Source organism: Rutilus rutilus, assembly GCF_951802725.1.
Source record: "Rutilus rutilus genome assembly, chromosome: 16".
Lineage (NCBI taxonomy): Eukaryota > Metazoa > Chordata > Actinopteri > Cypriniformes > Leuciscidae > Rutilus > Rutilus rutilus.
Genome location: NC_140224.1, coordinates 21,294,044 through 21,310,651, shown reverse-complemented (window position 1 = coordinate 21,310,651; position 16,608 = coordinate 21,294,044). Strand labels below are relative to the sequence as shown.

The 16,608-nt window shown below is 37.3% G+C and overlaps 2 protein-coding genes across 4 annotated transcripts; both read right to left on the bottom strand.

Annotated features, from left to right (window-relative positions):
- Window positions 1-57: 57 nt before the first annotated feature.
- Window positions 58-8,132, bottom strand: amz2 (archaelysin family metallopeptidase 2). 3 transcript variants are annotated; one of them, XM_084434333.1, is made up of 7 exons: window positions 7,942-8,132; window positions 3,195-3,477; window positions 2,932-3,105; window positions 2,571-2,699; window positions 2,251-2,414; window positions 551-727; window positions 58-381 (listed from the first exon to the last, which is right to left on the bottom strand). In XM_084434333.1, the coding sequence occupies exons 2-7, from the start codon at window positions 3,475-3,477 to the stop codon at window positions 253-255; spliced, it is 1,056 nt and encodes a 351-aa protein (XP_084290459.1). In that variant the 5' UTR covers window positions 7,942-8,132; the 3' UTR covers window positions 58-252. The 3 variants fall into 3 exon arrangements, with proteins under 3 accessions (XP_084290459.1, XP_084290461.1, XP_084290460.1); XM_084434335.1 differs by having other exon boundaries at window positions 3,195-3,388; XM_084434334.1 differs by lacking the exon at window positions 7,942-8,132 and adding an exon at window positions 3,579-3,651.
- A 444-nt stretch (window positions 8,133-8,576) lies between these two features.
- On the bottom strand, window positions 8,577-15,273 carry gna13a (guanine nucleotide binding protein (G protein), alpha 13a). Its single transcript, XM_084434332.1, has 4 exons — window positions 14,955-15,273; window positions 13,687-13,913; window positions 12,618-12,668; window positions 8,577-10,587 (listed from the first exon to the last, which is right to left on the bottom strand). The coding sequence occupies exons 1-4, from the start codon at window positions 15,232-15,234 to the stop codon at window positions 10,015-10,017; spliced, it is 1,131 nt and encodes a 376-aa protein (XP_084290458.1). The 5' UTR covers window positions 15,235-15,273; the 3' UTR covers window positions 8,577-10,014.
- Between the last annotated feature and the right edge of the window lie 1,335 nt (window positions 15,274-16,608).

Sequence of the window (16,608 nt, the reverse complement as noted above, 5' to 3'; positions counted from 1 at the left end):
ACTGCTGTCTGAAAATTGTTTTCTGATTTGACCGAGATCTTAAAAGCAAAAGCAAAGGAAAGAGAGAAATAAAACTTTATTTTGTTTGATCCATATACAGACCAAAAGCACTACTTTACATATACATTTACCTGTATTTTCCAAGCAGAAGCTTTCTCACCAAAGCTCTTTTCAAGAATGTGCATATATAGCATGTCTCAACTTGCATTGACATTGCTTGTCGGCAGGTAGCAAAAGATCAAACTTGCTGGTTCATGGTGTTTCACTGTCCAATATTTGTAAGCACTTATACAACCAGTCTTTATACTCTTGAAAGGCTTGTGTGGGCTTTGAATGTTGTCCATTGCTGTCAGCTCCATCTTCAATCCAGTGCAGTATGGCCTGTAGAGTACATACCGGTATTATATATATTTTACATTGTGTAACGTACTATGTTACTGTATATTGATGTTACTGTATATTGATTGATTGATATCATGTTATATTGATTAGATCAGTGGGCCTGAACACTAGAGTGCATGCAAATTAGTCAAAATAGATTTGGGCTTACCTTGTATCTGTCAGCTATTTTGAATCCAATGGCAGACTGTAGTTTACGTAAACAGATGGGGCACAGGACAAGTGTCCGACGGTCAGACTCCACTAAGTGATTGGAGCCCTGCATGACACAGTTTAGCCACTGGCAGTGCTCCATTCCGAATATATGTCCAATCTCATGAGTCAGGGTCTAAAAGAGATGCACAAATAACAGGTCTGGTTAAAAGAGCTCAAATACAAAGTTTAGTGCACTTACAGACAGCCACACACATTTTCAACCACACAATGACCTAGATCAGGGTTTCTCAACTGGTGGGTTGCGACCTAAAAGTGGGTCGCAAGACCGTTTTGAGTGGGTCGCGGATTGTGAAGTCAAAGAAACAACAATAACAAAAAAAGTATGAAATGTTTTTCAAATGCGAGACTTTTAGTTTGAAAGACGTGAATGAACTCCTGTTGACTCCACTGTCAGATGCAGTTTAAAGAATGCCTGAGAAAAACGTTGTGCTGATAGTATCTGCTGTCAGGCTATATGTCAGTATCATTATTCTAACGTTACTTTCATAACTTTTCCTGTCAGACGTATACTGTGCTCACGGTGTGCGCTCTTCAAATGCACGCAAATGCCAATAATATCCCCAGCAAGCAATAGGTGTCATTTCACTGTCTAGGTTAATTATAGAGACAAAATAGTCCGGCTATGAGTAACCCACTTCTAGCCAAAATAACCTTGAATTTGGCTACATGTCGTTTTTGCCAAATTAACTTGCGAGATGTATGATATTACATCATGTAAGCAAAGTCAACAGTGATTACAAGGTGTTTGATTTAATTTCTTTGACATGTTATCTAATTGATGACAAGTCTATTCTTGGGCTATGGTTAGACATCTATTACATTTTCACAGAAATTTTGCCTTGTTTTAGCCTAGACGTCAGGGCTGTGTTTGGACGGCTATTAGACCTCTTTTAAATGCAAAATTGCTTGCTGGGATCACTTCACATAGAGCAAAGGAAATTACGAGCATGCAACGTCCTAGTTACGTTGTCAATTAATAAGTCGAATGAAATGACCAAAACTGTACCAATAAATTACATAATTGGTACATTGTACATTATACCTGCATGCAAATCCTTCCCAGCTAAAACACATTCTATTCATCAGGATCAGTGTCCATATGTTTCATTAACAGCTCATGTTAGTATTGTGTATTTACCATGATAACTATAGCCAAACCTTAACCCAAAATACCACTTTATTTTCAGTTTGTTTTCTTTTCTATATTTTTGATGACTATGGTCGCTCATGCCAACTTACTACTATTTAATAGACTTACCTTATACCGATGATCAGTGTTAGTGATATTCTTCAATAATATGTATATTAAGTAAAGTGAGACAGTACTTGTGTGTGTGCGTGTGTGTGTGTGTGTGTCAACCATTTTTGAGAAATAAATTTGCTTGGTTAAAATTCTGAAAAATTTGGGTCACAGTCTGATGACCACTGGAAAATGTGGGTCCCATGGCCAAACCAGTTGAAAACCACTGACCCAGATAGTGTCTTTTCATCTATAAAAAATCTTTGTTAAAATATCTGTTCACTGGTTTTGCGTTTAACTATATTAATAAGTATACTCCAAAGCATAAAAAGCATTGATGCACTTTTTTCTGTGTAAGGGTTGGGGAGTTTAGAAGCACAGTCATCTCACTTCACCTTGCAGGAGCGGAGGAGGAGAATGCTGGTGATTGGAGGAGTGTAGTAACTATCAAACACAGAATAGTCTCCTTGCTTTAGCTCTATTTTCTTCTTAAGCCGCCCTGCATAGCTTCTCTCATAAAAATGCTCATCGTATCGGGCGAAGCTGAAGACTCCCATTCCTACAGTAACAAAAACATTCAAACTTAACTGAACTGCTAAAATGACAAAAGGCGTATTAAATCAAAACGGCTACAATGACAACATTCCTTTCAAGTTACAACAACATTTGAAGCACAAGTCGTTAATAAGACCACTGCAACAGAATCAAAAATCACCTTCAGTTAGAGAGGCCTGGCCAAAAACAAAATTCCATGACTCTTTAGGGTACAAGTCGATCATGGTGATCCCCACAATGCAAAAAGCATCTCTGGGCTTCTTCTTTTTCAAGAAGTTCAACAGCTCTCCTGTAAATAAAAGAAAGCAGTTTAAAAGTCAACGTGAACTGCCGTTTGTAACCCATGTGCAATTATCATAATGTATATTTCAGTAACAACAGATTTTATCTGTCAGGAATTGACTGGATTGTGAAAATTAGGTGTTACATACCAGAATGAAGCACAGACCAAATTTAAGTCTGCCAAATGTAATTGCCTCACTGACTATGTTCTGGTTGTGTTCTGTTGCAGCAATACTAACCAGCATGAAGCTGAAGGTTATGTGTGTTGTTGTTGACCCGAAATGAACAGGCTGTTGAAGCAACTGTTACTGGTGGTAAAAGCTTGACCACTAGTCCGAAAAAGAACGCCTGACAGTAGTCCTTCATCCATTCAACATACTGCTCTGCCACAACCGCTCCTTCACCAAAAGAGCCTGTGCATTTATCAACATGATCAAATGACAAATGTAAACATGGTAATAAATGACACATTTAAGCTGTTTTACATATAAAGTACACTAACCAATAGTTTGAATATAGATGGTTTTATGTCCACGGTCTGGAGAACGGCGGTATGGGTTGATGTAAAAACTCTGAAAGTCTTGATGATCTTCTGGATGTGCACGAATCCAGTCCGAGTCTGAGTGAATGGTGATGGGGCTGAAAAGTGAATTGCCGGGCACGAGCCCATCTTCTAGAAACGTCTTCTCTGCTCTGCTGAATTTTTGAAATGTTTTTATTAAATCTTTCCGTGTGGACAGGAGAGCAGTATGCAGTCTCTCAACAGGATGCTTAATAACCTGCATCTGTCCATAGAAATACACACACAAACACAGTCACACTACAGACATCCACGTGCAAGGTGAAATATTAATTAAGCATTAATTAAATGAAAAAAGCATTAAACCTTGCTAAAACACCTCCAAAGGATTATGAATTTAATATATATATATATATATAGAAGTTGGGACGTTTTTTGAATTTGAATAAAACAATTTCATTCACAATAAAACATAGGTAACATAGCAAATGTTTAAACTGAGAAATGTTACACTTTTATCCACTAAATGAGCTAATTTCAAATGTGATACTCGCTACAGGTCTCAAAAAAGTTTGCACGGGGGCAACAAATGGCTGAAAAAGCAAGATATTTTGAAAAGATTCAGCTGGGAGAACATCTAGCAACTAATTAAGGTCATTGAGATCAGGTCTGTAACATGATTAGCTATAAAAGGGATGTCTTAGAGAGGTAGAGTCATTCAGAAGTAAAGATGGGCAGAGGCTCTCCAATCTGTTAAAGACTGCATAAAAAGATTGTGCAATACTTTAAAAACAATGTTCCTCAACGTCAAATTGCAAAGGCTTTGCAAATCTCATCATCTACAGTGCCGTAACATCATCAAAAGATTCAGAGAAACCGGAGAAATCTCTGTGCGTAAGGGACGAGGCCGAAGACCTTTATTGGATGCCCGTGGTCTTCGGGCCCTCAGACGACACTGCGTCACTCATCGGCATGATTGTGTCAATGACATTACTAAATGAGCCCAGGAATACTTCCAGAAACCACTGTCGGTAAACACAATCCGCCGTGCCATCTGCAAATGTGAACATGGTCCAGAAGCCCTGTCGTGTCCTGTGGGCCAAGGCTCATTTAAAATGGACTATTTCAAAGTGGAATAGTGTTCTATTGTCTATGGACGAGTCAAAATTTGACATTCTTGTTGGAAATCACAGACGCCGTGTCCTCCGGGCTAAAGAGGAGGGAGACCTTCCAGGGTGTTATCAGCGTTCAGTTCAAAAGCCAGCATCTCTGATGGTATGGGGATGTATAAGTGCATATGGTATGGGCAGCTTGCATGTTTTGGAAGGCTCTATGAATGCTGAAAGGTGTATATAAAGGTTTTAGAGCAACATACAGTGGGTACGGAAAGTATTCAGACCCCCTTAAAATTTTCACTCTTTGTTATATTGCAGCCATTTGCTAAAATCATTTAAGGTCATTTTTTTTCCTCATTATTGTACACACAGCACCCCACATTGACAGAAAAACACAGAATTGTTGACATTTTTGCACATTTATTAAAAAAGAAAAACTGAAATATCACATGGTCCTAAGTATTCAGACCCTTTGCTGTGACACTCATATATTTAACTCAGGTGCTGTCCATTTTTTCTGATCATCCTTGAGATGGTTCTACACCTTCATTTGAGTCCAGCTGTGTTTGATTATACTGATTGGACTTGATCAGGAAAGCCACACACCTGTCTATATAAGACCTTACAGCTCACAGTGCATGTCAGAGCAAATGAGAATCATGAGGTCAAAGGAACTGCCTGAAGAGCTCAGAGACAGAATTGTGGCAAGGCACAGATCTGGCCAAGGTTACAAAAAAAATTCTGCTGCACTTAAGGTTCCTAAGAGCACAGTGGCCTCCATAATCCTTAAATGGAAGACGTTTGGGATGACCAGAACCCTTCCTAGAGCTGGCCGTCCAGCCAAACTGAGCTATCGGGGGAGAAGAGCCTTGGTGAGAGAGGTAAAGAAGAACCCAAAGATCACTGTGGCTGAGCTCCAGAGATGCAGTCGGGAGATGGGAGAAAGTTGTAGTAAGTCAACCATCACTGCAGCCATCCACCAGTCGGGGCTTTATGGCAGAGTGGCCCGACAGAAGCCTCTCCTCAGCGCAAGACACATGAAAGCACACCTGAAGGACTCCAAGATGGTGATAAATAAGATTCTCTGGTCTGATGAGACCAAGATAGAACTTTTTGGCCTTAATTCTAAGCGGTATGTGTGGAGAAAACCAGGCACTGCTCATCACCTGTCCAATACAGTCTCAACAGTGAAGCATGGTGGTGGCAGCATCATGCTGTGGGGGTGTTTTTCAGCTGCAGGGACAGGACGACTGGTTGCAATCCAGGGAAAGATGAATGTGCCCAAGTACAGGGATATCCTGGACGAAAACCTTCTCCAGAGTGCTCTGGACCTCAGACTGGACCAAAGGTTCACCTTCCAACAAGACAATGACCCTAAGCACACAGCTAAAATAATGAAGGAGTGGCTTCACAACAACTCCGTGACTGTTCTTGAATGGCCCAGCCAGAGCCCTGGCTTAAACCCAATTGAGCATCTCTGGAGAGACCTGAAAATGGCTGTCCACCAACGTTTACCATCCAACCTGACAGAACTGGAGAGGATCTGCAAGGAGGAATGGCAGAGGATACCCAAATCCAGGTGTGAAAAACTTGTTGCATCTTTCCCAAAAAGACTCATGGCTGTATTAGATCAAAAGGGTGCTTCTACTAAATACTGAGCAAAGGGTCTGAATACTTAGGACCATGTGATATTTCAGTTTTTCTTTTTTAATAAATGTGCAAAAATGTCAACAATTCTGTGTTTTTCTGTCAATATGGGGTGCTGTGTGTACAATAATGAGGAAAAAAATTAACTTAAATGATTTTAGCAAATGGCTGCAATATAACAAAGAGTGAAAAATTTAAGGGGGTCTGAATACTTTCCGTACCCACTGTATGCTCCCCTACAGATGACATCTATTTCAGGGACGGCCTTGTGTATTTCAGCAGGACAATGCAAATTAAAACCACACAATACAGGTATTACAACAGCATGGCTTCATCGTAGAAGAGTCCGGGTGCCTGCAGTCCAGATCTTTCACCTATAGAGAACATTTGGCGCATCATTAAACGAAAAATACGTCAAAGATGACCACAAACTCTTCAGCAGCTGGAAACCTATATATGGCAAGGATGGGACCAAATTCCAACACCAAAACTCCAGCAACTCATAACCCTGATGTCCAGTCGTCTTCAAACGGTTTTGAAAAGTAGAGGAGATGCTACACCATGCATGGATCTCAAACATGCCCCTGTCTCAACTATTTTGAGACCTGTAGCAGGAATCAAATTTGAAATGAGCTCACTTTGTGCATTAAATTGTAAGATTTCTCAGTTTAAACATTTGTTATGCTATCTAAGTTTGAATAACATATTGGCTCATGACTTTACAGTCGTTCAGTTTTCATTTTATTCAAATTTTAAAAACCTCCCAACTTAATATAATATATATACATATATATATATATATATATATAATATATACACTAAATTCAAAAGTTAGTAAGATTTTTTTAAATATTTTTTAGAGTCACCAAGACTGCATTTATTTGATTACAAATAGAGTAAAAACAGTAATATTGTGAAAAACGTATTTTAAATGATTGACTTTTCAGCAGTCATTATTTCAGGCTTAGGCCTACGTGTTACATGATCCCTAATATAAGAAATCCTTCTAATATGCTGATTTGGTGCTCAAGAAACATTTCTTATTATTATCAGTTGTGCTGCTTATGAAAAGTTTATGAAAAATCCTTCAGGATTCTTTGATGAATACAATGTTTTGTAACATTATATCCCCTGGTTTCACAGACTAGGCTTAAACTGGTCCCCAGATTAAAATGCATGTTTGAGCTGTTTTAACTGAAAGCACTGGTATATCTTTAAATATGTCACTACCATTGTTTTGTCTCAAGATGCATATCAGTAATATTTTTTTCTAAGGCACGTTTTATAAAGCTACTTAAATATCCTGGCTTAATCTAAGCCCTGTCTGTGAAACCAGGCCTAAGTAGCCTATCGCAGAATAAAATGATTGATTTATTTTAAAAATCATTTAAATGGTAAAAAATTATGGCATGTAAAAAAAAAAAAAAAAAGTAATTTTTTTTTTGTTGTTGTTGAAAATAAAACCAAGGAAATGCATTAAGAAAGTAAATTAAATGTAATTTTTTATTTAATCATGTTAAATAACTGTTCAAAAATGTGGCTCACCTACTCTCTCTCCTACATACAATAAAAGCCAAACATAAAATGCATGTTCCAAGTATACAGGTGTAGTAATGTGGCTTGCCGTAGCCTATACTGCCTATACTGACTACTGTCATTTACTGTATTGTGTCCAACGTTTACTGTCTGCTACACTTGCACTGCATAAGCTACACTAGAATGTACTGTATGTACTGTATCATATTGCGATAATGTCACGCCATTAATTATTAAAGTTAAGTTGTTTTTACCACGGCGTGTCAGAGGAATGCGACTTCGCAGTCACACACACACACACACGACTGAATGACAACACAGTTCGACTTGACTTGACATTCGTTGAGATTATAACATAAAATAAATTGATTAGCTATAACAGATCAAACGCACGTGTCAACACATAGGCCTATTAATAAAGCTGAAGCTACCTTTAAAATGTGTTCCAGAATGAACGTCGAAGACTGGATGTTTCAGGTAAAACTGAACAATAATGAACGAAACAGCAATAGAAACGGAAACCAGAAACGGCAAACCTAGTTGAGCTGCAGCCTACGCAAGCTTGTTCAGATCAGAACAAAATTCGAGTTTTACATTGGCTGCCATTGTGTTTTTCAAATGTAAAGTCCCAATCACTGTAATCACTGTTTTGTTTTTTAAAACAAGCTTTATTATTTTTTTCTGGTATTTTTGGGAAACGTTACAATATATAACAATTTGTTAAAATGTATTTAATTGCAAACAGTTAAAAGCATATTCTATTTTATACAGTACCAAATATTATAATACTATTGGACCTGTGTCAGTAATTAATCCCATTTATAATTAGTGATATTTCAAACATAATTCAGTAACAAAATAAAAGCACGTGTTAAAAATCAAAAGACATCTTTAGAAAAGTAGCAGTTGTTGAATGATAGAATGAAAATGCATGATTTCTAAAACAAAATCAACACAGGAACTGGAATTTTATTCAGAAATCATAGGATGTTTTATTAGTGGGACACTGGCTCTTTGTTCACTGAAATGACAAGTCACCAGAAAAAAAAGAAAACAACCACTCTGATAAAATAATCAGATTTAATAAACAGAATTACACAAATGTGATCATCAAAAACAATAAGAAAACACTATACAAAAGCAAGTGATTATGGCCACGACAAAGATACACAACATTGCATAAGCAAATTCTTTTACAGATTTTATACATAAAGACCTTAAATCAGGCAATCAGTTAATATCAATTTACTACCAACAGTCAGATTACAGTGCTTGTTTTCTTTAAGATTACATTAAGACTTAGTCTCTCCATCAACACTTTGTCTCATCAAACCAGCTTTGGTTGATCTACAGACATTTAAGGCAAGGCCTTTGCTTGGCCTGTAAAACAAAACCAAAACAAATGTCTGTAGAAACCACTACACAGAAAGGCACCCGGACTGCTTTAACAGTCATTTAATAAAACCCTGAGCTAAAGCTGTCCACTTTAACCTACACAGGACCAAAAACACAAGGCAACTTTCTGTTTTTAAAGTGAATTCATAAAAATAGAAATAGAGGAAAGAAATCTACAGTAGTCAACATCTGAAGTGAATCAAATCCTTTCATCAAAGTTATACGTGCATTTTGAACAATACCTGTTCTTGTCTTAGGACAACTTCGATGAACTTTTTTGATCCACTTCAAATGCTGACTACTGTATATCGATTTTCAGGGCTTTTAGAAAAATACAGTAAAAGTATGGTATTACGTTAGTGTGTAAAATATAAAGCTCAAGAGAGAAAAAAAACTGTCAGAGCAAAATAAATTGTAAGTATAGATCCTCTGTACAGGCTTGAACGGCAAAGACATCTTCCCTTTACATATAAATGACAAATAAGTACTTCATAAAGTACCTTAATTGTACTACATTATTGTCATGATCTGAGTGCAACAAAAAGGCATTTTGAGTGTGGGAAGACAAAGGCCATGTTCTTCTATCAAAAAATTAGACAATATGACCAGGCTAAAGCCCATCTAAAGAAGAAAAAAAACACACACACAAAGAAAACAACACCTGTTCACTGGTGCAGAAGAGCTCTTTGATTTAAACATTGAAAGCCCTGAGTTCTTACGATTTCTTTTTGAAAAAAAGCTTCATCCAAAACTAGGTGTTAAGCCTAAGGGCTAGAGGAGTGTTGACGGTTCCATTATACGAAAATATGCGCTATAAACATACAGTAAACAATCACAATTACAGCATTTTGGTGAATAACTGAGGACCATTCCTTGGCATATTTGATATGGCTACAAGCAGCTAAAAAAAAGGTTGCTTTTATATCAAATTCTTTGCATATATATATATATATATATGACGTAATATTATGCAAAAAAGAAAATATGTTTGCAAAATTATCCTATCCATTTTTCTTCAACCACAATATGTATTGAACCACTTGTACTTGTATTAAATAAAGTAAAACCCTAATTAAAATGGAATGTTCTTAAAGGCCAATCGGTGCCTTTCATTGTAACATGAGCTGTTTAAGGTTGTCGTGCAAGATGGTGTCTTTGACATCACGGAAGACGAGGCGAATGTTCTCTGTGTTGATGGCGGTGGTGAAGTGATGGTAAAGGGGCTTCTGCTGCTGTTCTCGACGCTTGTTACGGAAGCACTCGACCAGGAACTTCTGCACGTCCTGCAGATCGTGGGGCTCCCCTGTGAACTCGGGGAAGTAGTCCTTGATGTTCACGTTCTGAACTTTATCTTCCAGCAAGTCTGTCTTATTGAGGAAGAGAATGATGGAGACGTTGGCGAAGACGCGGTTGTTGACGATAGTCTCGAAGATGTTGAGCGACTCCGTGAGCCTGTTGGTCTGACGGTCTTCCATGAGCACCTGATCGTACTCGCTGGATGAGACCAGGAAGAGGATGGAGGTCACCGAGTCAAAGCACTCGAACCATCGCTTGCGCTCCGACCGCTGCCCTCCCACATCCACCATCTTGAAAGGTACATTCTTGATCTCAAAGTTGTACTCATGAATACCCTTGGTGGGTTTTCGTGCCAGCAGTATATCCTTTTGGCTGGGCAAGTAGTCCTGCAGATTGAATGGAAACAAACATCAGACAGGCATAATACTAATCCAAATACTAAAAACAGTTTTACAAATGTAGTACCTATATTAGGGGTGAGTGATATAACGGTAGTCAATATACAGGTAGAAATTCCATAAATACACCCTAACAAAGGTATAGATTCACGGATCCAGGTTGTGGCAGCGCTGCGTTGTCACGAAAGTTTATCTGCATGCGTTTTAAGCCTTGCCAGTTTAAAGGTACAGTAAGTGATTTCTGAGAAATGCTGTTAAAAATTGAAATTAACACTCAAACAATTTTGTGAATATTTGCTAGTGTTTACGCTCATGATGGGGGAGGAGAGAGAGTGAGCAAGCAGGACATGAGCAAAAAGACTGCAGAAATTAGAGATAACCATAGAAGAAAAGGCTAAAGGAATATAACAGGGGGGGGGGGGACGTTAGAGAGCGGGAAGGCCTGAAAACTTAAGCCGAGGTTGCTTTGTTTCTGCTCGATATATATGAGTTACATTGGTTTTACTATGTATCACAGATGTTGTTGGTTAGAGGTTAGTGGAATATTTCTAAGAAATCACTTTTTTTTTTCATGCGGCTCGGGATATTTTTTTGGCTTGCCCCCTAATAGTCGGCTAAACGTTATTTGACTAGAAGAGGGTTAGTCGACCAAGATTTTATTAGTTGGTTAGTCGCAGAAAGAAAGAAAAAAAAACTCCACAGGAAGTGGTGAAGTCACGCGGTCCGTGAGGGACAGATCGTTAACGGCGGGTCCTTGTGGTAATTACAGTATGTCGGGTTGGAAATCCAAACGTTCGGCTTTCATCCATCTACCTAAAGTATGTTTTGAGCAAAAACAGCAATAATCTCATAAATGGTGATGTGTAGCTTGATGCTCATTGTAGCTCTAATGCGCCTGCTACCCAGCTGCGATTTTTTGATGTATTTGGTCAAAAGAAATCTTGTAAGGTCTCGTAAGCATTATAGATCATTTGTGTTTCTAGTGTAGTACCCCACTTTGTTTATCTTAATTTGCAGTGGACAAGGTTAAATCAAATGGAAAAACCTAAAAGATACATAATGCATTCTCAGTCAGCGCCACCTATCGTGCAGGCGTGAATTAGCCATAGGCGATCAATGGTTTCGCATTTGTGATAAAAGCACCATTCGTCTGCAATTCGCTTTGCTTTAATGCATCACACTCAGTGTGAAAGGGCCTTTACATGAACATTAGGGAGAAAACCAGATGCGTAGATATATACAGAGGATGTCATACTGGGTCTGCTCAGTTCTTCTTTGTCCTGCCCCTTTTTTCTGTTGTTCATTTTGTTACTTCTTATTCTCACATCAATTATTCATGTAAAAGCCATTTCTCTTCTTTGTGCTCTTTGGGCTTCACATTTTGCACATTTCACTTCAATGCTTGGCCCAGTATCGCTGCTTGCAGCTTTTCGTTTGTATCTTTGTGCTATTATATTTATTTGCCCTACTGTTTGTAAGATTATTGTAGATTATTTGTTCTAATTATTTTATTACTGACCATTCACGTCAACAGTAAGCTTGAGAACTTTTAATTATTGCTGTAATTTCATAATTCTAAATGTCATTGAAATTCATCATTTTTTACACCAATTATGAATTTTGATATCATAACCTTATTTCAACCAAAAATAGGTGTGTATATATATATATATATATATAGAGAGAGAGAGAGAGAGAGAGAGAGAGAGAGAGAGAGAGAGAGAGAGAGAGAGCGAGAGAGAGAGAGAGAGAGAAATAAAATAACTTATATTGTGATATAAGATTATGGTCATGTCGCCCACCCCTAACCTGTACCAATGTTACAATGCAATGAATCAGTACCAGTAAAAAAAACAATATATCAGCCAACCTGATGTCTGTGGATCCAAAAATCTATTTTCAATTTCATTTTAAGTGTCATTAAATTTGTATCATGTACATACTGGTATAATACCAACTACCCTGTGCTCTGGATGACATAATGACATTAACATTTAAGAAACACTATTTATTTTTACCGATTGTCCAAGTTTATCCACATTGTCCAGGAAATATTTCACAGATTCACCCTAAAGAGAAAAAAAAGACAATCATAATTAGGTCTTTGTTATGTGAACTGTGGCGCAGAAGGTGAAGCTTTGACTTTGTGTAGTGTATATATATATGTACACACACACAGAGTCATACATTTTCCACCACATTTGCTGGTCCAAGACAGACACCTATTATGTTATACTAATTTGCTAGATTACTCTGGCCCTCGTAAGCAAAAACTGGTAAGAGAGTTTTCAGGAGCACAGCATTGTGGCCTCTACTGGTTTGCTTTGTGAAGTATGCAAATCAGCCTTAGGTAGAGAAAGTTACTTTGTCACTGGCTTAAATGTACAACCAAATTAATGTTTATCACTGTATAAATACGGATAAACATGCTAATCACAACCTGTACAACAATGGAGATTTTTTGTTGGAAAATGAGCTAAATCCTAATCTAAGTCACAAGGGTTCTAGCCCCTGAACATGAATGATGCTATCTTCATAACTGACATGCAAACTGAACTCATGCGGAGCCACAGACTGAACATCATGACTAACAAGTCACCTTATTTGTGTTTAACTCATACCGGTGAATTACTCTCAGGTTTAAATCACTGTCAATATGAGCAAACACAAACTTAAGTTCCTTTTTGCATCATCAGTCCAATAAATTCAAGAATGGCCCCTAATTTACATTTCAAATGTATGCAAAATATGCATGTATGAAAGAAGTAGGCATTACACTATGATTAATGCTTTGTGTATGGAGTGTACTGCTGGTGGCACACAAGCTTGATAGGAGTAATTATGCAAGTACACTGTGCTTATCTGCCTTGATTCATAATACCAAGCTATTTAACAACAGATCAACATTCCTTCAAGATCACAACCCCCACAATTACACAAATCCTATGAAAAAGATTGAGTGGATGGCTTCTAGATCCAAAACTTTACTTCTTTCTTGGTGACTAAGAACAAATGGGAAAAAAAGATGCACAATCATTTTGAAGGTTTAATAATAAATATATAATTATGAGTGATCATTTCATTTACCAGCTGAAACTCTCTTCGTCTGTCATAGGCATTCTGAATACCACTGTCTTGCCACAGGGCACGGATGATGGGCAGGTAGTTCAGAAAGACTTTGGTCTCCACCATCCCTTTGGCCATCAAGGACGAGCGAGTGTCGAAGGCCATAATTGTCTCCCCGTGAACCTGATTCTCAGGGTCTCCCCAAGGGATGTGCAGCTTCTCACGGGCATCCACCAGCACCCGGACACCTAAAAAGGACACCCATTAGAAATAGACATTTTGCAGTAATCAGGATACTATAAAAATAAACTTGAGGCTGCTGACATAATGACCTTAAAAAGAAAGTGAAACAGTATCTTCAGACCACAATGTCTCCTTTTGTCAACACAATCAAATTTATGAAAAATCATAGTCTGTCTCCACCCTGAAAAGCTTTTTTTCGTTGATGTCATATTTCCCTTTTTTAATGGGCATTTGAGTTCTAATGTGTTTTATAATTAAAAAGAAATATACAAAACAAACATACTTATTAAAAACAACTGTTCTTATACTCATGTCAACCTCATCACTCAAACTGTAAATAAATTGTTAGGGCTTTTAGGTCATATTTTTAAGTAGCTAATTTTAGTAGCTCTACATTTAATAAATGGTATATGTTTGGTCTGAACGTATTAAATAATCTGTACATCCATTAATTCATGTAGGTGGATATAACCTATCTATAATAAATATTAAACGTTTGTATTTAATGATGTTGAATCATGTTGAGGCAATGACAAAAACAAGCATTTTGTTTGAAAATGGAAGCAGGGCCTAAACATGACTGAAAATATGATTCCGGGTTCTGTCACCTGGTTTTCATGCACGTCTCAGGAATCAGTGGTATATTGAGGTACACTTATCAGAATGTGTCATAAAACAATCACACATACAGATGACTAAGTTAACCCAGACCAAAAGTAGGCGCTGTACTCTGCACTTTCTCTATGAGGCGCCAAGTTTTCTGAAAGGTTTTATGTGAAACTTGAACATAGTCTACATACATTTCACATACATAATCGTTTCATTTTCCTTAGTCAAATTTGTTCTCTAACAATGTAAAACGGGTTGAACAATAGCAACATTTAAAAGCACTGGCCTTCGCGTCGTCTATGGGCTGGGTGAGCAATCGAAAGTTTACGTAAGTGAAAGGAATCGACGAACAGTTTCACCTGCCGCTGAAATGACTTTGACCGTTCATTTTCAATAATGAACGTGTCTCTCTCGATTTCAAGTTAATGTCGTGGTACCTTTGATAACATTGCTGTAGATTGTAGCCCGGAACTCTTCTTTGGCCCGCTGATCGAAGTCCTGCCCATGAATTATGCGCATTTGTTTGAGGAAAGTTGACTTGCCACTTTCGCCTGCTCCTAACAGCAAGATCTTCACCAGTTTCTTCACATAAGTCTTCTCTCGAGACAGGCTTTTGTCGATCTCCTTAGACTTCCTAATTTGATCAATTTCGCCGTTGGAGAGAAGACAATTGGGAATACAAACTATAGCAGTCCGGGAGGGCAGGAAATCCGCCATCTTTGTAGTAACGACTTCATGGATACATCACTCGCACTGCGGCGCGTTCACGTGTTCCGCAAAAAAGAATGGGCGGATACCCGGGTGTGGTTTAATGTTTTGGAAATTATATATTTTTTTAAAATACATTGTCAGCTATTTATTCCTATTTTTATTCCACGACATGTCCTAATATATTGGATAAAATATAGAAAGTAGTGTAGTGTTCTTTAAACACAGTTGATAATAAAGTGAACAATTTCATTACTTTGGTTTGAGTGGATCTTGCCATTTTGCCATGTCCCTAACATCACTTCTGACATGAAAACTACCACATTTATAGTATTACAGGTTTTGTCTTTATTTTTTCATTTTCTGCAATCAAAACAATTCTAACAATTTTATTATTTTTACGTATGCATATCACTTCATCCTGTAAATATTTTGCAACGTCAATTTAACTGGCAGTTCTTTAGTTCTTTAATGACATCTTTCAGTATTATAGCAATGGTTTTGATAAAAAAAAAAATATATATATTATATATATATATTGCGATTGGTTGGTCTTACTACTGTTTGGTAAAATTCCAGTGATCAATATTTCAAAATATGTTTATATCTAATCTAAACCAACTCCCAATATCCCTCACAGAGCAGTGTCTAACTTTAGGTTTTTATTTCCATCCTGTTAGGATCCTTTTCATCTGGAATTGCCATCTTGTAGGCTAAATAATGAATTTATAATTGGTGTAATAAAGTTTTAGTGTCTGAACTTGGTATCAAGCCAAGAGCATATTTATGAAAGTCTGCTACATCCTTTTATAGCAATACCTCCTCGAATTACAACAACACAAGCAATATTGTTTTTTAATTACAAATTTCAAAAGGTAGCCTAATAATAGGCTAATGAATGTCCCAGTTGGTCAAACAATTAAAGGAATATAGTTCACCCAAAAATGGAAATTCTGTCATAATTTACTCACCCTCAAGTTGTTCCAAACCAGTATGAGTTTCTTTCTTCTGCTGAACACAAAAGAAGATTTTTCAAAAAGAATGTTGGTAACCAAACCGTTGATTAATTAGTTAACGGACCCCATTAACTTCCATATTATTTTTTCTAGAAGTCAATGGGGTCCATCAGCTGTCTAGTTACCAACATTTTTCAAAATATCTTCTTTTGTTTACAGCAGAAGAAAGAAACTCATACAGGTTTGGAACAATTTAAGGGTGAGTAAATGATGATTTTGATTGGGTGAACTGTCCCTTTAATGTAAAAGATATTGCCTTCGCAAATGTGATTTACTTTTTCTTCTCAGTAAAACTTTTTTTATATATAGAAGATACGCACAATAACATGATTTATGGACTATAATCTTAAATCCAGCTCAGCTCAGA